Source organism: Aquarana catesbeiana, linkage group LG02, assembly GCF_042186555.1.
Source record: "Aquarana catesbeiana isolate 2022-GZ linkage group LG02, ASM4218655v1, whole genome shotgun sequence".
Taxonomy (NCBI): Eukaryota; Metazoa; Chordata; class Amphibia; order Anura; family Ranidae; genus Aquarana; species Aquarana catesbeiana.
Genome location: NC_133325.1, coordinates 551,273,861 through 551,293,797, shown reverse-complemented (window position 1 = coordinate 551,293,797; position 19,937 = coordinate 551,273,861). Strand labels below are relative to the sequence as shown.

Sequence of the window (19,937 nt, the reverse complement as noted above, 5' to 3'; positions counted from 1 at the left end):
ACATAGTGTTATTACTCACCTGCCACTACAGTTCATGCGCCAAGTATTGATTTAGTTTTGGCTTATCCCAAAGTTTTTTTGACATAGGAATTATTTTAGGGCTGATGCACACTGCTGCAAGAGGGCCAACTGTACAGCGTAAATTCAGATGTAATTCTCAGCCTGAAAGTCACAGGTGCAGTACAGTCTACTGCTAGCAGCCTGTCAGAATCCATGACCAGCAGAAATGCGCAGCAGCCGTACACTGATATATGCACGTTCAAGGTGTATCTGCATATAGATATGTATACACTACCCTAAATGTTGATTGTGTGCATTTGGGGCTGAATATATGTACCTGTACGCAAGTACAGTATCTCACAAATGTGAGTACACCACTCACATTTTTGTAAATATTTCATTATATCTTTTCATGTGACAACAATGAAGAAATTACACTTTGCTACAATGTAAAGTAGAGAATCTACGGCTTGTATAACAGGAAATAGACGTATGAGTGCTGCCAGCAATGCTGCAGAGGTTGAAGGGGTGGGGGGTCAGTCTGTCGGTGCTCAGACCATACGCCGAAACACTGCATTAAATTGGTCTGCATGGCTGTCGTCCCAGAAGGAAACCTCTTCTAAAGATGATGCACAAGAAAGCCCACAAACAGTTTGCTGAAGACAAGCAGACTAAGGACATGGATTACTGCCTACAGTCAAGTATGGTGGTGGGAGTGTCATGGTCTGGGGCTGCATGAGTGCTGCCGGCACTGGGGAGCTACAGTTCATTGAGAGAACCATGAATGCCAACATGTACTATGACTTACTGAAGCAGAGCATGATCCCCTCCCTTCGGAGATTGGGCCGCAGGGCAGTATCCCAACATAACGACCCCAAACACACCTCCAATACGACCACTGCCTTGCTAAAGAAGCTGAGGGTAAAGGTTAATGGACTGGTAAAGGTAATGGAATGTCTCCAGACCTAAACCCTTTTGAGCTTCTGTGGGGCATCCTCAAACGAAAGGTGGAGGAGCGCAAGGTCTCTAACATCCACCAGCTCCTTGATGTCATCATGGAGGAGTGGAAGAGGACTCCAGTGGCAACCTGTGAAGCTCTGGTGAACTCCATGCCCAAGAGGGTTAAGGCAGTCCTGGAAAATAATGGTGGCCACACAAAATATGTGTATATGTGTAATATATATATATATATATATATATATATATATATATATATAATGTATATGTGTGTGTGTGTGTGTTGATTTATTTTGAGGGGACAGCAAATTTACACTGTTATACAAGCTGTACACTCACTACTTTACATTGTAGCAAAGTGTCATTTCTTCAGTGTTGTCACATGAAAAGATATAATAAAATATTTACAAAAGTGTGAGTGGTGTACTCACTTTTGTGAGATACTGTGCATATACAGTGCCTTGAAAAAGTATTTATCCCCCTTGAAATTTTTCACATTTTGTCATGTTATAACCAAAAACGTAAATGTGTTTTATTGGGATTTTATGTGATAGACCAACACAAAGTGGCAGTTAATTGTTAAGTGCAGGGAAAATGATGAATGTTTTTTTTTTTTTTTTACAAATATCTAAAAAGTGTGTCTTGCATTTGTATTCAGCCCCCTTTACTGATACCCCTAACTAAAATCTAGTTGAACTATTTGCCTTCAGAAGTCACCTAATTAGTAAATAGAGTACACAGCCAAGAGGCCCATGGTAACTCTGGAGTAGCTGCAGATATCCACAGCACAGGTAGGAGAATCTGTCCACAGGACAACTATTAGCCGTGGACTCAGCAAGTCTGGCTTTTGTGGAAGAGCGGCAAGAAGAAAATCATTGTTGAAAGAAAGCCATAAAAAGAGTCCCATTTGCAGTTTGCGAGAAGCCATGTGGGGTATACAGCAAACATGTGGAAGAAGGTGCTCTGGTCAGATGAGACCAAAACTGAACGTTTTGGCCTAAAAGCAAAACGCTATGTGTGGCGGAAAACTAACACTGCACATCACCTTGAACACATCATACCCTCCGTAAAACATGGTGGTGGAAGCATGTTGTGGGGATGCTTTTCTTCAGCAGGGACGGGGAGGGAAGCTGGTCAGAGTTGATCAGAAGATGAATGGAGCCAAATAGGGTACTCTTATGCTGCGTACACACGGGTGGGTTTCTCGACGGAAAAAGATATGATGGCTTTTCCGAAGGGATTCCGCTCAAGTTTGCCTTGCATACACACAGTCACGCAAAAGTTTGCTGAAATTACGACCGTCAAGAACACGGTGACGTGCAACACTACGACAAGCCGAGAAAATTAAGTTCAATGCTTCCGAGCATGCGTCGAATTGTTTCCGAGCATGAGTAGGGATTTTGCGCGTCGGAATTGCCACAGGCTAGGCATTTTCGGATAGGAACTTTTCCCGACCGAAAAATTGAGAGCATGCTCTCAATCTTTTGCTGGCTGTAATTCCGCCAGCAAAAGACCGATGCAGCATACACGCGGTCGCATTTTCCGATGAAAAACTCTCATCTGTCTATTGCGGGCCGAAATTCCGATCGTGTGTATGCGGCATTAGAAGAAAATCTGTTAGTCTGCAAAAGACTTGAGACTGGGGCAGAGGTTCACCCTCCAGCAGGACAACAACCCTAAACATACAGTCAGAGCTACAATTGAATGGTTTAGATAAAAGCATATTCATGTGTTAGAATGGCTCCAAAGTCCAGAACTAAATCCAATTGAGAATCTGTGGCAAGACTTAAAAATTGCTGTTCACAGACACTCTCCAACCAATCTGACAGAGCTTGAACTATTTTGCAAAGAGGAATGGGCAAAAATGTCACTCTCTAGATGTGCAAAGCTGGTAGAGACATACCCAAAAAGACTTGCAGCTGTAATTGCAGCCAAAGTTGGATCTACAAAGTATTGACTCAGGGGGGCTGAATACAAATGCACGCCACACTTTTCACATATTTATTTGTAAAAAAAAAACTTTGTTTTGGTCTCTTAAGTAAAATCCCAATAAAATACATTTACGTTTTTGGTTGTAACATGACAAAATGTGGAAATTTCAAGGGGTATGAATATTTTTTCAAGGCACTGTGTTTACATATAGAAGCTGCATATTTCAGCCTGTCATTGATTTTGACAGCCTGCTGGCAGCAGATTGTGTCCTGACTCCTGAGCAGAGAATTACATCCAATTGTATGTTGCACGGCGCTCTTGTGGCTCTGGGAGCCCTTAAAGTGGATGTAAACCCTCTCCTATACCCAGTGAAGTGAACAGCCTCAGATGATACAGAGATGAAATTCCCTACATAAGTTTTACATGTATATCTGCTGTCTTCAGCTTTCTATATTCTTTAGAAAGGGAACATAGTGTTTGAATGTATACTTCCTCTTTCAAAATTACAATTTGTCTAGCAATTGCTGTTTTTTTTTTTTTTACTTATTATAATAAATCTAGTTTATTTTTGTCTCCCTTTTTTATTTCAGTCACATACCTATGTGAATACAGCCAGTGGTGAAGAGGAGACAGGAGGGCGACACTGCATGCACTCTTTGCCCGAGTCACATGCGCCATACCATGAACCACCAAGGCACATGCTTGGCTCAGGTTGCTCCATTGAAGAACGCAATCCCCAGGTCTTTTTGCAACCAGGAGAAGTGAAGTTTGTACTTGGACCAGCACCAGCCTATAGACGAATGCCTCTAAGGGGAGACAGCTTCTGTAGACACCACAGGGACTGTCAGGGCCATGTCTGTGCTGGTGACAGAGAACCAATACCACCACATAACAATAACAATGAATGCAAAGATCAGTGGAGTTCACACAAGTGTGCATATGAGAATATCAATGGCCTAGTACCACCAGGAAGTATAGCTCTTCGTAGCCGGACTGGTAATAGGGGCCTCAAGTTGTCAGCAGAAGGTCTGCCATACAACAGCTGCTCACATCGCAGGACGGCAATGTTACACTATGAGAATCTACCCCCTCTACCCCCTGTTTGGGAATGCAGGTCCATGCACCCTGTTGAAGATGATGATGATGAAGAGGAGGAGGAAGATTCTGCAGATGCTATGACTCCATCTCTTAATGGTTACCATGATGACCCTGTGCAAAACTATGTGAATGCTGAAAGTGCCACTGCATGTGGTGGTTACCACCACCATCGTCCAGACTGCCAGCCACATAGGGGATGCCCATCCAATGTCTTCAGTTTTGATTTCCGACGGCCACGAACAGAGCAAAGGCAACTCAACTATATCCAGGTGGAGCTGGAGGGCAAGAGTGAAGGAAAAGGAAGACAAATCCCTCAGATAACTTGTACCCCAGCTTCAAATCATCCGCCGCGTTGTGCAGACTCTTATGCTGTCATTGACCTCAAAAAGACAGCTGCTATGTCCAGCCTACAGAGAGCTATGCCCCGGGATGATGGCACCTCCAGAAAAACTCGACATAACAGCACAGACCTTCCCCTGTAAATGATGCTGGTTCTAGTGTTGTCTCTCTGACCTTTTACAAAAGCCATCTCTGCGGCTCTTACCTGTCTTTTCTTTGTTTCCTATATCTGACTTCTTAAACTGTAGTTTGTGTAGGTTCTGTTTTGTTATTCTTCAGAGCAGACCTATTACTGAACAGAATGTGAACACTCGTTTATCAAGAGGAGAAAAATGGAGGGATTGTTAAAAGCTACACAAGAATACTCCCATATATTTCCTCTCTACAAATGGGGCCACCTGAACGTCTGACTGATGACTGCGACCATGTTGGCATCTTGCTGAAAATGTTCTTGAATGAAATGTTTGTGCTTATTTTTAACATTCATTTTTTTTTGTTTATTTTTTTTTTATTACTGTTGCATTTATAGATGGCATTTTCTGCATTTACTGATTAATTTATTTAACTTATTTTTCTATTTATTTTTGTAAACATCCCATGCCATATTGTGCCCTAAATAATCGGACTTGCTCCGAAACAGATGCTTAAGGTCACTACTACTTTGACCAACGTGCTTCATTGATTTGAAGCTTGTACCTCTTGTGAAAGCATCAAGACATTAGCATGTGACAAACTAAGAAATGTATATACCCCTTGATTGCATTTTTGCATAATCTAGGCATAATCTTATATTGAAAAATAAGCCTTCATCAGCATTTGAAAAGTAAAAGTGTAATATATGTACTGTATATATATATTTGTGTGTGTGTGTGTGCGCGCACGCATACGTGTACAATAGTGGAATGGGGAGAACTTAAACATTTCAGAAGCTAAAGAATATTTACTAGATGTCATGCCCATGTTTTTGCATTTACTTGAATGATAAGTGCCAAAAATTTATACTTGTGCCATTTTAAAAGAAATCTTTCTATGTACTGTTACTTAACATAACTCATTGGTCACACTTAGGGTTTCCCAAATGTACATAGTGTACAGATGGAGAATATAGCCAGTGTTAAACTCGCTGAACAGCACTCTAGATGATGGTTATTCTACACGTTTTGTCACCTTATCTTGAATGAATGTTTATAAACCTAGAGATTTAAAGAGTAATTATATCTTTCTGAAAAAAGGCAGGAAAAGGGTATTTGCCTAGTTTGTAAACCGTGCATGAAATTATATTAAAGCTTTTCAGGGAGCCATTGCTTAACTAAAGAGTCATAGGGGTTGATTTACTAAAATTGGAGAGTGCAAAATCAGCTGTGCATAGAAACCAATCCGTTTCCAGTTTTTTTTTGTCAAAGCTTAATTGAACAAGCTAGCAGCTGCTTATTTACCATGCACAGTTGCACCAGATTTTGCAGTCTACAGTTTTAGTAAATCCAACCTATAATTTTTCTGCATTTGTCTGTGAAACACATACACGCAGTTTTTTTTCTCTTTTTGGACATGGACTCTTGGACATCATCGATTTAGCTCCCCGCACAGTTGATTAGTTACCAGACTAATTATTCCAACAAAGATCTTCCCATAAGATTATATTTCCATTTAACATATTTTGTTTTTTCATGTAAAAGCCTCCCTTGTGTAGACATTGAATAGCCCTGAGACTACTGATGTACGCAGCCATCTTGGATGTGAGCTATCTTAGAGTTTTAATTCAAGTGACACTCTATTTTATTCCCCTTTGCTTCTCCCCTAGCAGCCTCTTAGGCTGGGTTCACACTGGTGCGACACGACAGCCGTCCTACTTTGGATCCGACTTTGCCCTGCGACATGAAGCCGGCATGTGTCCGACTTTCAATGAACGGGGATCCGACTTGGATCCCCGCCACTGCCGGCACTGTGTTTGGTATGAATCTTTAGGGGGGAACTCCACGCCAAATTTTAAATAAAAAACCGGCATGGGTTCCCCCTCCAAGAGCATACCAGGCCCTTGGGTCTGGTATGGACCTTGAGGGGAACCCCCTACGCCGAAAAAACGGCGTGGGGGGTCGCCCCCAAGCCATACCAGACCCTTATCCGAGCACGCAGCCCGGCCGGACAGGAATGGGGGTGGGGACGAGCGAGCGCCCCCCCCCTCCTGAACCGTACCAGGCCGCATGCCCTCAACATGGGGGGTGGTGCCTTGGGGGAGGGGGGCGCGCTGCGGCCCCCCCACCCCAAAGCACCTTGTCCCCATGTTGATGAGGACAAGGGCCTCTTCCCGACAACCCTGGCCGTTGGTTGTCGGGGTCTGCGGGCGGGGGGCTTATCGGAATCCGGGAGCCCCCTTTAATAAGGGAGCCCCCAGATCCCGGCCCCCCACCCTATGTGAATGAGTATGGGGTACAGCGTACCCCTACCCATTCACCTAGGAAAAAAGTGTCAATTTAAAAAAAAAACACTACACAGATTTTTAAAGCATTTTATTAGACAGCTCCGGGGGTCTTCTTCCGACTTCGGGGGTCTCTCCGGTTCTTCTCCACGCTCTCCGGATCTTCTGCCGGGCTCCTCCGCTCTCTTCTGCTCTTTTGCCGCTCTTTTGCTAAAGCGGAGGAGCCCGGTCTTCAATCTTCTGCCTTCTGCCTTCTGCCTTCTGCCCTCTTCTCCTGATGTTGACACGACGCTCTCTGGGGCTAGAATGCTCTCTGTGCGCTCTGCTCTGACTTATATAGGCGGTGACCCCGCCCCCTTATGCCGTCACAGTCCCTGGGCATGCTGGGACTGTGACGTTTTAGGGGGCGTGGTCATCGGGTGATGACCACGCCCCCTAAAACGTCACAGTCCCAGCATGCCCAGGGACTGTGACGGCATAAGGGGGCGGGGTCACCGCCTATATAAGTCAGAGCAGAGCGCACAGAGAGCATTCTAGCCCCAGAGAGCGTCGTGTCAACATCAGGAGAAGAGGGCAGAAGGCAGAAGATTGAAGACCGGGCTCCTCCGCTTTAGCAAAAGAGCGGCAAAAGAGCAGAAGAGAGCGGAGGAGCCCGGCAGAAGATCCGGAGAGCGTGGAGAAGAACCGGAGAGACCCCCGAAGTCGGAAGAAGACCCCCGGAGCTGTCTAATAAAATGCTTTAAAAATCTGTGTAGTGTTTTTTTTTTTAAATTGACACTTTTTTCCTAGGTGAATGGGTAGGGGTACGCTGTACCCCATACTCATTCACATAGGGTGGGGGGCCGGGATCTGGGGGCTCCCTTATTAAAGGGGGCTCCCGGATTCCGATAAGCCCCCCGCCCGCAGACCCCGACAACCAACGGCCAGGGTTGTCGGGAAGAGGCCCTTGTCCTCATCGACATGGGGACAAGGTGCTTTGGGGTGGGGGGGCCGCAGCGCGCCCCCCTCCCCCAAGGCACCACCCCCCATGTTGAGGGCGTGCGGCCTGGTACGGCTCAGGAGGGGGGGGGGGGCGCTCGCTCGTCCCCACCCCCATTCCTGTCCGGCCGGGCTGCGTGCTCGGATAAGGGTCTGGTATGGCTTGGGGGCGACCCCCCACGCCGTTTTTTCGGCGTAGGGGGTTCCCCTCAAGGTCCATACCAGACCCAAGGGCCTGGTATGCCTCTGGAGGGGGAACCCATGCCGGTTTTTTATTTAAAATTTGGCGCGGAGTTCCCCCTCAAGAACATCTGAGCACAAGTCGCGTGCCAAAGTCGGATCATGCAAGACGGCAATCCGACTTTGATCCGACTTCAATGATAGTCAATAGACTGAAGTAGGATCAAAGTCGGACCAAAGTAGTACAGGGAGCATTTCTAAAGTCGGAACGACTTGTGTCGGACCAGTTAGGACGGCTCCCATAGGGAAACATTAAATTTCACACGTCATGCGACATGAGCTCCCAATGTCGGAGCGTTTGTCGGACCAGTGTGAACCCAGCCTTAGAAGGTTATGTAGGCAGGGGTTGAGGAGCCAGGCCTGCACAGTAAATGATTAAACACTCCCAGGTGAGGAGAGGGCTATGATGTGCCAGAATGGAGGTGCTGTGCTAAGGCATTGCCTTTTCCTGAAGAAGTCAAATGTTCTAGCACATTTAAAGGTACATTGCAAGGCAACATACGGTAAATGTTGTATTGAAGGAAAATACTTCAAATAAGCTTTTAAAATACTAGATTTTTCTGTGCATTTATTTGCAGTTGTTTAGGTTGGTGGCAATCTTGAAGTAGTCTTTTTCTACTTTGAAATCAATTAAAAGAAGTTCACCTTTTCTATTAAAAAAAATAAATAAAATTTAAGTGCACATTTTTTGCAGGTAAAAAAATTAGCATTTTTTTTTTTTTTTTTTACCTTTTGAGCCTTTAAAGCATTGCACCCGTGATCAGCAGATCGCAGGTGTAAAGCCAGGATCCTGCAGATTCTCAGTACCTGTACCTCCGATATGGCCAAGCAGTTACTGTATTTCAGGAAGAATCAATGAGCTACAAGAGTGCTCACCAGTGCCCTTGCAGTTCATTGAGAACTATAAGCCGTAGGCCACAGAATGAATAATGTGGCCATGTGGGCGGAGCACCGCATGGCTTTGCTATGTTTAAATTGACAAAAAAAGGGTAGTGGCGCTTGAAGTGGATACTCAGTATATGTGGTGGGGGAGAGATGAAGAGGGGAGACCTGTATAGATTACTTTTAGCAGTCCAAAACAACCTTGGCAGCCTTTGAGGGGGGAGTTGAAAGCAGACTCCGGATATGCAAATGAGAAGAGAAACACAGGCGCCTCTAGGTTAGAACTGTAAATATTTTAATGAGATACAGGTGCATTATCCACTTACATGGAGGTTACGGAAGTAAGGCACGAGTCCATCCACACTGGTGTGGTGGCGTTCACTGCAGAGCGGCGTTCTGAACAGCTGATTTTTTTGCCTGTGGGGGAGAAATCCTAGCCAGCGGGATCTCTGGGACCACAGCGATGAAACCGAGGCTTGGATCAGGCCGATGGTAAGGGCTGGAACGTGGTGCTGGACGTGATGACGTCACTAAGTGGATAATGCATCTCATTAAATGTTTATAGTTCCAACCTAGAGACGCCTGTGTTTCTATTTTTAAATGAATACTGCGGGTGCATTGAGAAGATCCTCCGCCTGCTATCACAGGGACAGGGGATGGGGGAGAAGAGGCAGGGGTTGGAACATGTTGCATGTTCCATCCTAAGTACTGATGGAACATGTAATCTGTTCCAAAGGTGAACTTAGCCTTTAAATCTTAACAGCATCTCAATGACAGGAAACTGGATCAGTTTGCATTTGTACACCCACATGTGTACTCTATCACATGGTTTCCTACAGTGCAATTCCCAGCATGCTTCTCACTAGATACATCTTACTAGTTATTTCTGATCAAGCCCAGCCACAGCATGAGCAGTTCATCATGCTTTTCCTTGACCAGGGGTCAGAGTATCAAATTATTCAAAGCTAGCAGTAAGATATTTAGTGACGCATTTGTCTCTAAATGGCCCTCTTTACAATAACAGGCTCCAGAGCAGTGCTGTGGTAGCTGAAAAGCAGCAGAGCAGAAAAAAAGCTGTAAAGCTGGTCATAGGTGGATCGAAATTTAACCAGTTCAGCAGGGACTGGCTAAATTACGATTCTTCTTTGGCCGTTCTCGCTCAAGAAAAGTTGACTTGATTGGCTTCTCTCGAATGGGAATGTTGATTAATTTTTATTCGCCGGCAGCACTTATCAGTGTATTCTGCCATGGATGAGTCCTGCTGTCAGAATACAATAGCCCATCGGGGAGGATTCTTCCATCCACCCTGCTTGTCTGGATGAGGGCAGCCATACGTTTATTTTTGGGGAGGAAACAGATCTATCTGCAGCCAGCTTTATTGTTGGGCATAGATCACATCCTTGGTAACACTGATCCAAAAAAAAAGAGAACTTGGAGCCTGTTTTAACCACTTCAGCCCCGGAAGATTTGGCTGCTCAATGACCAGGCCATTTTTTTTGCGTTACGGCACTGCGCCGCTTTAACTGACAATTGCGCGGTTGTGCGACGTTGTACCCAAACTAAATTGAAGTCCTTTTTTTCCTGCAAATAGAGCTTTCTTTTGGTGGTATTTGATCATCTCTGCAGTTTTTATTTTTTGCGCTCTAAGCAATTTTGAAAAAACACAATATTTTGTACTTTTTGCTATAATAAATGGCCCCATATTTTTTTTTTTTTTGAAAAAGCAAATTTTTTTCCTACGTTTAGGCCAATACGTATTCTATATATTTTTGGTAATAAAAATCACAATAAGCGTATATTGATTGGTTTGCGCAAAAGTTATACAAAAATAGCTACGTCTACAAAATAGGGGAAAGATTAATGGCATTTTTATTATTATTATTATTTTTTTTTACTAGTAATGGTGGTGATCTGAGAATTTTATCAGGACTGCAACATTATGGCGGACAGATCGGACTTTTTTGGCACAGTTTTGGGACCATTGGCATTTATACAGCGATCAGTGCTATAAAAATGCACTGATTGCTGTGAAAATGTCACTGATGGGGAAGAGGTTAACAGTGGGGGGCGATCAAGGGGTTTACTGTGTTACCTAGGGAGTTATTCTAACTGTGGGGGGGATGGAACTGCCTGGGTGAGGAGAACGATCGTTGTTCATACTTGGTATGAACAACAGATCGCTCTCCTCACCCCTGACAGCACGGAGATCTGTCTGTTTACACTGACAGATCTCCGTTCTGTTTCTGTGTGGAACGCGCGCACCCCCCCTTTTGGTAAAAAGGCAAGCCGACGTATAGCTATGGCGGTTCGCCCAGGGGAGCCAACCTGCCGCAGTATAACTGCAGCGGCAGGTCGGGAAGAGGTTAAAGGGGACAGAATTTTATTTAATTTATTTTTTTTTAATTTATGGTGAATATGTAACTTTCTGCCTTACAATACCAAATTTGTCCCAATGGCAGTGTCAGGATTTATATTACTGAAAATACAGTATTGGGTGTGTTAAAGCAGTTGTATCTATATCGATGGGGCATAGTCATGAGGGGGAAGGGGAGAGGATTATTTGTGATGATTATTGGAGACGTTCAATGGACTCCAGCCAGTAAAACATCTAATTGCCAAAACCCTAAATGTATATACACAAACAGTGTACTTCCTGATTTTCAGATTATTTATCTAACGGCTAAGATAAAGGTCAACACCAAGAACATCCAATGTGGTTGCCTAATATACTATGTTTAACTAAATCAAATTCTTACATTCTATACTGCCTTTCTACAAGCTATGGCTAAAGCTATTTCACAGGTAAATACAGATTGTTTTTTGCCATGAATGTCCGCTTACGTTTAGAGTGATGGGCAAATTTGATTTCCCGTTAGCTTGATGCGATGTCTATGGACTATTAAGACTAGCATACCTAAGGTGGCAGTTGCTGCCAAATGTATGTATTACTTGTTAAGCATCGGCATTATGTGATAAAGTTTACTTGTGTTCTCTTAACATAAATTGTCAGAGACCACCATTGTGTTTACGCAGGCAAGTCAAAAGACTGTTTTTAATCTGTTTTCACTTTTTTTGTTTGCTGCTACTCACACGTGTGTCATGATCATGTGTTTACGTGTTTCAGGAAACAGTATTTTACCAGTAGGTGGATAAACTCATACAGTTTACAATATACTCTTTGATTGGGTCATATGTCAAAGGAAAAATCAACATGTAGATTCTGGTATGTTACAGGTGTATATATTCCTTCCGATGGAATCTTGTCACGTTCAAAGTCGTTTTGGCACGTTTTACGGCAACAGAAACACAGTTTAAAAAAGAAAAATGGGTGGAGGGAGGAACATCTTTTCTAGTCTTAGTGAGAACTTGTTTGGCAACTTGCCTATAATTGTAAAAGTTGATGTTTAAACGTTAATGTGACATAACACTGAAATATGTATGCTGCTAGCAGTTTTTAATCTCTGTAGTCTAATTGTTTCCACTGTGAAATTAAAGGTGTGTATGAGTTTATCCCTACAGAAGCACAGGTGTAGTAATAGATTCACTTTACACCTAGCTTGTCTGAGCCATTGTCTGCTAAATGGGGTAGGCAAGCAGTGCCATCTCTTAGCCTAAGCAAGCCTATACATGGGCTGATTATTGTGGTAGATTATGCATTATTGTACCTAAAATAGTTTGATGCCCTGTATATTGGGTATAGAACTCTTGGACCAAGACCAATATCTGTTTGGAACAGTTGGATCGGTGGTATTCTTACAATGACTAGAGCTGCGCATGGTTATTATATGACCACTTAAGTTGCCCACACTCGATCTGGACCATTTTAAAGGTTATGAACAACATACAAATAACATTCATGGTGTTACTGGACTCATTCGTTAAGAAACTCCTAGATTTGCCTTGTTTGTCATGTGGTTTGATGTGAAGAAAGGTGGTTTATTTCTCTTGGTTTATTTGTTCAAAGAGAAATTTGGTTAGGTTTGGGTTAAAAGCTTTAAATTCGTATTGGTTGTTACAAGTGGAAAATTCTTTCCTAGTTCCAGGTACCTTAAGTACTAGGCTTTAGTTTTATACCACAAATATTCTTTGGAGCAACTGTAACATGTCAAACCTACGTTTTTTTATTTATTTATTTTTTTTTATTTAGTGAAGTTGAGAATCAAGATGCTTTCAGACTGACCTAAATACTGTGCAATCAAGTACAATGCTAAACACGGTAACTCAATAAAAGGTGCCTGATTCTCAGTATTGTACGTTCAGATTGAATTACACATTTTCTGTAGCCACATGTAAAACAATATGTCTAAGGTTGTTTGACTATAGACCCAGCATGTAACGTGAAGTTGTTTTTAGCCTCCAGAAAGAAAAGAATAGAGGAGCTTTGCATTTGCAGCAGGTTCTTGACTGGGTTTTTGGGAGAGTCTAACATAAAAAAAAACAAAAAACACACATTACTAAATTGTGCAAAATCATTGAGCAAGCACAAAGACTGTGCTCCAAGACCAAATGTTTTGGTTTGTGAGTGGCTCGTGAATTTGACATTTTTTTTTGGTTTCTACTTTCTCTAGTGTTTGCATTTTATATGCAATATTGTACATTCACATTCTCTGCAATGTGTGTATACTGTTTTTGTTTTTTTGTTTTTTTTTTTTTAATTCTGTTTAAGTCAGATGTGTGAATTTTAATAGCCCACTGGGCAACCCCAGATGAACTCTGTGATTCTGTTGTACCGATCTGTGTTGTGCGTTTTAAATATTGAATATTTCTGACACAGGTGCGGAAGAGATCTCCCTGTTTCAATTCCATTTCAGGCTACACTTGGAACCTTTTCATTCCATACCTCTTTATATACCATCTATGAAATTATTAATGGAAAATAAAACTAAACCAGTAGTAACATACTGGAGAAAGCTACTGTCTTATTGTGCACTTGGAGTGTATAAAGAATAAAGCGATGCGGAAATGATCCATTTTGCTACTATGTACCTCATTTACTTTGATTTATTGCATGAAATGCTTATGTTCATATTTATGTTTGTTTCTCTCCTTACATACTATCACATGTTTGACTTGTGTTGATATGGAAGCTGAAGTTTAGTTAAAAAAAAAAAAAAAAAAAATCGTCTTCAGCTTTGGTTATATCACTTACCTGCAATGAGGTATGTCTCACTATGTTCAGGCTTCTGGATTTTGTAGCAATCATCTATCTTTTTCTGACCCGGGGAGGGGGGGTTTACCAACTTTGGTTTTCCAGGCTCGGCTACACTAAAGATGTTCTGACAAGGAAACACCCCCTCCCCGCCCTCTTCGTTGTGAAAAGTTCTTTCACGGATTATACTAAAAGGGGGAGAGACTCCTGTGATTTGACCAGACTCCCCCCTATTCATAGATTGTGTTACAGGCAGTGTAATCCATGAAAGAACTTTCCCCAGTGGAGGAGAGGGCAGGAAGGGCACGACCTGTCGGATCATCTGTAATGAAGCTGAAGTCAGAGACCTGAATAATTGAAGTTGTGGGTTTTACATAGTGGTGTACCACCATCCCTGTATATACACTAGAGCAGACTTTCCCAACCTTTTCAACACAGAGGAACCCTTGAAATAACTTTCCAGTTTTAGGGAACCCCCTGCTAAAATTACTATATCTAGAACTCATAAAGCATTATTGTGATGGTCAGTGGGAAGAATGTTTCTTACACTTGTGGTCATTGGGAAGAATGTCCCCCTTTCAGATAGCTAACAAGATAATTGGTGTCAGTGGGAACTTATCACCAATGGGAAAAATTGGTCATTGCTCGAGGAACCTCTAGCAACCTTTTGGAGGAACCCTAATTGAGAAAACCCAACAGGTACCTATAAGAATTTGGTTGAAAGTACATCACCAAAATATAACCATTTTTTATCTCGTTAAAAGTTCTTTACATTATAATAATACAAACAGTACAGTTAAAACACAGTGACAAAATAATAGCTGATGATATATAGCCATTTGGTATTACAAATCACAAATATTTATCACTACAAAAAGATATTGTAAGTCTCATGTTACAAGATTTATATGAGGTAACTGAATTTCCACTGGTTTAGCTGTTAAGCACCCTTCACAAACATCCCCTGGATAGGGAAGGTAGTTCTCAATGCATCTCGTGAAATTCAATTCACTTCATCAGGAGGTATCGATAACTATAATCTGAAACAATGGCAACCTAACGCTAGTTATAGCAATATACTTTATATACATAGGAATCACAATATGGATGAAATTTAAAAGACCTGAACAAAAGAGTATCACTTACAATCAGCTACTGTTTAAAAACACATACTGGTCTCCAGGAGAGAAATGGCAGGTTTGGTCTAACCTGGGGGCCATGTGAAAGCAGGAACCCTCACACACCAAGAAGAGGCGAAGAGAGTAGGAAGGCAGCACGGTCTTTCTTCCTCTGCACTCCTCTGTGTTTGAAGGTCCCTGCTCTCCTATGGCTCCCAAGTTAGACCAACCCCAGCATTTCTCTCCTGGAGACAAGTGTATTTTTTTTAACCATGTCTAATTGTAAATAACATTGTCTTGGTGGAATAATTTGATAAACAGCGCCATAACTTACATTAATGTTGTCATTGTTTTCAGATTATTGTAAATGGCAATCTCCTGATGAAGTGAATTTTTAATTTCACAAAATGCATTGAGAACTAGCTTCCCTATCTAGAGGATGTTTGTGAAGGGTACTTTAGGGCCAATCCAATGGAAGTTATATTACATCAAATAAATCTTGTAACACAAGACTTACCTTATCTTCTGGATGGATATATATTTGTGTTCAATTGTAATACCAACGACTATACAGCGGGTAAAATAAGTATTGAACATGTCACCATTTTTCTAGGTAAATATATTTCTAAAGGTTCTATATACATGAAATGTTCACCACATGTCGGTAACAACCCATGCAATCCATACATACAAAGAAACCAAAACAAATAAGTTCAGAAATTGAAGTTATGTGTAATAAAATGGAATAACACAGGGAAAAAGTATTGAACACATTAACCACTTGCCGACCGCCGCACGACTATATACGTCGACAGAGCGGCACGGGCAGGCAAAAGGACGTATATGTACGTCCTTGCCTGCCCGCGGGTGGGGGGTCCGATCGGACCCCCCCCCGGTGCCTGCGGCGGTCGGCAAATCTCCCCCGGCGATCGGAGGTGAGGGGGAGGCCATCCATTCGTGGCCCCCCCCTCGCGATCGCTCTCAGCCAATGGGATCATTTCCCTGCCTCTGTATTGTACACAGAGGCAGAGGAAATGATGTCATCTCTCCTCGGCTCGGTATTTTCCGTTCCGGGCCGAGGAGAGAAGACTGCAATGTAAGTGCACCAACACACTACACACAGTAGAACATGCCAGGCACACTAAACACCCCGATCCCCCCCCCGATCCCCCCCCAATCACCCCCCCCCTGTCACAAACTGACACCAAGCAGGTTTTTTTTTTTTTTCTGATTACTGTATTGGTGTCAGTTTGTGACAGTTACAGTGTCAGGGCAGTGAGTGTTAGGCCCCCTGTAGGTCTAGGGTACCCCCCTAACCCCCCCTAATAAAGTTTTAACCCCTTGATCACCCCCTGTCACCAGTGTCGCTAAGCGATCATTTTTCTGATCGCTGTATTAGTGTCGCTGGTGATGCTAGTTAGGGACGTAAATATTTAGGTTCGCCGTCAGAGTTTTATAGCGACAGGGACCCCCATATACTATCTAATGAATGTTTTAACCCCTTGATTGCCCCCTAGTTAACCCTTTCACCACTGATCACTGTATAACCGTTACGGGTGACGCTGGTTAGTTTGTTTATTTTTTATAGTGTCAGGGCACCCGCCGTTTATTACCGAATAAAGATTTAGCCCCCTGATCGCCCGGCGGTGATATGTGTCGCCCCAGGCAGCGTCAGATTAGCGCCAGTACCGCTAACACCCACGCACGCAGCATACGCCTCCCTTAGTGGTATAGTATCTGTACAGATCAATATCTGATCCGATCAGATCTATACTAGCGTCCCCAGCAGTTTAGGGTTCCCAAAAACACAGTGTTAGCGGGATCAGCCCAGATACCTGCTAGCACCTGCGTTTTGCCCCTCCGCCCAGCTCGGCCCAGCCCACCCAAGTGCAGTATCGATCGATCACTGTCACTTACAAAACACTAAACGCATAACTGCAGCGTTCGCAGAGTCAGGCCTGATCCCTGCGATCGCTAACAGTTTTTTTGGTAGCATTTTGGTGAACTGGCAAGCGCCAGCGGCCTAGTACACCCCGGTTGTAGTCAAACCAGCACTGCAGTAACACTTGGTGACGTGGCGAGTCCCATAAGTGCAGTTCAAGCTGGTGAGGTGGCAAGCACAAATAGTGTCCCGCTGCCACCAAGAAGACAAACACAGGCCCGTCATGCCCATAGTGCCCTTCCTGCTGCATTCGCCAATCCTAATTGGGAACCCACCACTTCTGCAGCGCCCGTACTTCCCCCATTCACATCCCCCACCAAATGCAGTCGGCTGCATGAGAGGCATTTTTATGTCCTCCCGAGTACCCCTACCCAACGAACCCCCCCAAAAAAGATGTTGTGTCTGCAGCAAGCGCGGATATAGGCGTGACACCCACTATTATTGTCCCTCCTGTCCTGACAATCCTGGTCTTTGCATTGGTGAATGTTTTGAACGCTACCATTCACTAGCTGAGTATTAGCGTAGGGTACAGCATTGCACAGACTAGGACACACTTTCACAGGGTCTCCCAAGATGCCATCGCATTTTGAGAGACCCGAACCTGGAACCGGTTACAGTTATAAAAGTTACAGTTACAAAAAAAGTGTAAAAAAAAAAAAAAAAAACACAAACAAAAATATAAAATAAAAAATAATAGTTGTCGTTTTATTGTTCTCTCTCTATTCTCTCTTTCTCTATTCTCTCTATTGTTCTGCTCTTTTTTACTGTATTCTATTCTGCAATGTTTTATTGTTATTATGTTTTATCATGTTTGCTTTTCAGGTCTGCAATTTTTTATACTTTACCGTTTACTGTGCTTTATTGTTAACCATATTTTTGTCTTCAGGTACAGCATTCACGACTTTGAGTGGTTATACCAGAATGATGCTTGCAGGTTTAGGTATCATCTTGGTATCATTCTTTTCAGCCAGCGGTCGGCTTTCATGTAGAAGCAATCCTAGCGGCTAATTAGCCTCTAGACTGCTTTTACAAGCAGTGGGAGAGAATGCCCCCCCCCCCCCCACCGTCTTCCGTGTTTTTCTCTGGCTCTCCTGTCTCAACAGGGAACCTGAGAATGCAGCCGGTGATTCAGCCAGCTGACCATAGAGCTGATCAGAGACCAGAGTGGCTCCAAACATCTCTATGGCCTAAGAAACCGGAAACTACGAGCATTTTATGACTTAGATTTCGCCGGATGTAAATAGCGCCATTGGGAAATTGGGAAAGCATTTTATCATACCGATCTTGGTGTGGTCAGATGCTTTGAGGGCAGAGGAGAAATCTAGGGTCTAATAGACCCCAATTTTTTCAAAAAAGAGTACCTGTCACTACCTATTGCTATCATAGGGGATATTTACATTCCCTGAGATAACAATAAAAATGATTAAAAAAAAAAATGAAAGGAACAGTTTTAAAATAAGATAAAAAAGCAAAAAAATAATAAAGAAAAAAAAAAAAAAAAAAAAGCACCCCTGTCCCCCCTGCTCTCGCGCTAAGGCGAACGCAAGCGTCGGTCTGGCGTCAAATGTAAACAGCAATTGCACCATGCATGTGAGGTATCACCGCGACGGTCAGATCGAGGGCAGTAATTTTAGCAGTAGACCTCCTCTGTAAATCTAAAGTGGTAACCTGTAAAGGCTTTTAAAGGCTTTTAAAAATGTATTTATTTTGTTGTCACTGCACGTTTGTGCGCAATTGTAAAGCATGTCATGTTTGGTATCCATGTACTCGGCCTAAGATCATCTTTTTTATTTCATCAAACATTTGGGCAATATAGTGTGTTTTAGTGCATTAAAATGTAAAAAAGTGTGTTTTTTCCCCAAAAAATGCGTTTGAAAAATCGCTGCGCAAATACTGTGTGAAAAAAAAAAATTAAACACCCACCATTTTAATCTGTAGGGCATTTGCTTTAAAAAAATATATAATGTGTGGGGGTTCAAAGTAATTTTCTTGCAAAAAAAAATAATTTTTTCATGTAATCAAAAAGTGTCAGAAAGGGCTTTGTCTTCAAGTGGTTAGAAGAGTGGGTGATGTGTGACATAAGCTTCTAAATGTTGTGCATAAAATGCCAGGACAGTTCAAACCCCCCCAAATGACCCCATTTTGGAAAGTAGACACCCCAAGCTATTTGCTGAGAGGCATGTCGAGTCCATGGAATATTTTATATTGTGACACAAGTTGCGGGAAAGAGACAAATTATTTATTTTTTTTTTTTTGCACAAAGTTGTCACTAAATGATATATTGCTCAAACATGCCATGGGAATATGTGAAATTACACCCCAAAATACATTCTGTTGCTTCTCCTGAGTACGGGGATACCACATGTGTGAGACTTTTTGGGAGCCTAGCCACGTATGGGACCCCGAAAACCAAGCACCGCCTTCAGGCTTTCTAAGGGCGTAAATTTTTGATTTCACTCTTCACTGCCTATCACAGTCTCGGAGGCCATGGAATGCCCAGGTGGCACAAACCCCCCCCAAATGACCCCATTTTGGAAAGTAGACACCCCAAGCTATTTGCTGAGAGGTATAGTGAGTATTTTGCAGACCTCACTTTTTGTCACAAAGTTTTGAAAATTAAAAAAAGAAAAAAAAAATTTTTTTTTTTGTCTTTCTTCATTTTCAAAAACAAATGAGAGCTGCAAAATACTCACCATGCCTCTCAGCAAATAGCTTGGGGTGTCTACTTTCCAAAATGGGGTCATTTGGGGGGGGGGTTGTGCCACCTGGGCATTCCATGGCCTCCGAAACTGTGATAGGCAGTGAAGAGTGAAATCAAAAATGTACACCCTTAGAAATCCTGAAGGCGGTGATTGGTTTTCGGGGTCCCGTACGCGGCTAGGCTCC

General features: G+C 42.9%; 1 protein-coding gene across 1 annotated transcript in view; it reads left to right on the top strand.

Annotated features, from left to right (window-relative positions):
- FRS3 (fibroblast growth factor receptor substrate 3) overlaps positions 1-4,663 on the top strand; it is an 88,261-nt gene extending 83,598 nt beyond the window's left edge. The window contains exon 7 of the mRNA XM_073615927.1: positions 3,480-4,663. Coding sequence (XP_073472028.1) covers positions 3,480-4,469 — 990 coding nt within the window. The 3' untranslated portion in view covers positions 4,470-4,663. The remainder of the gene's footprint in view (positions 1-3,479) is intronic.
- The last annotated feature ends 15,274 nt before the right edge of the window (positions 4,664-19,937 follow it).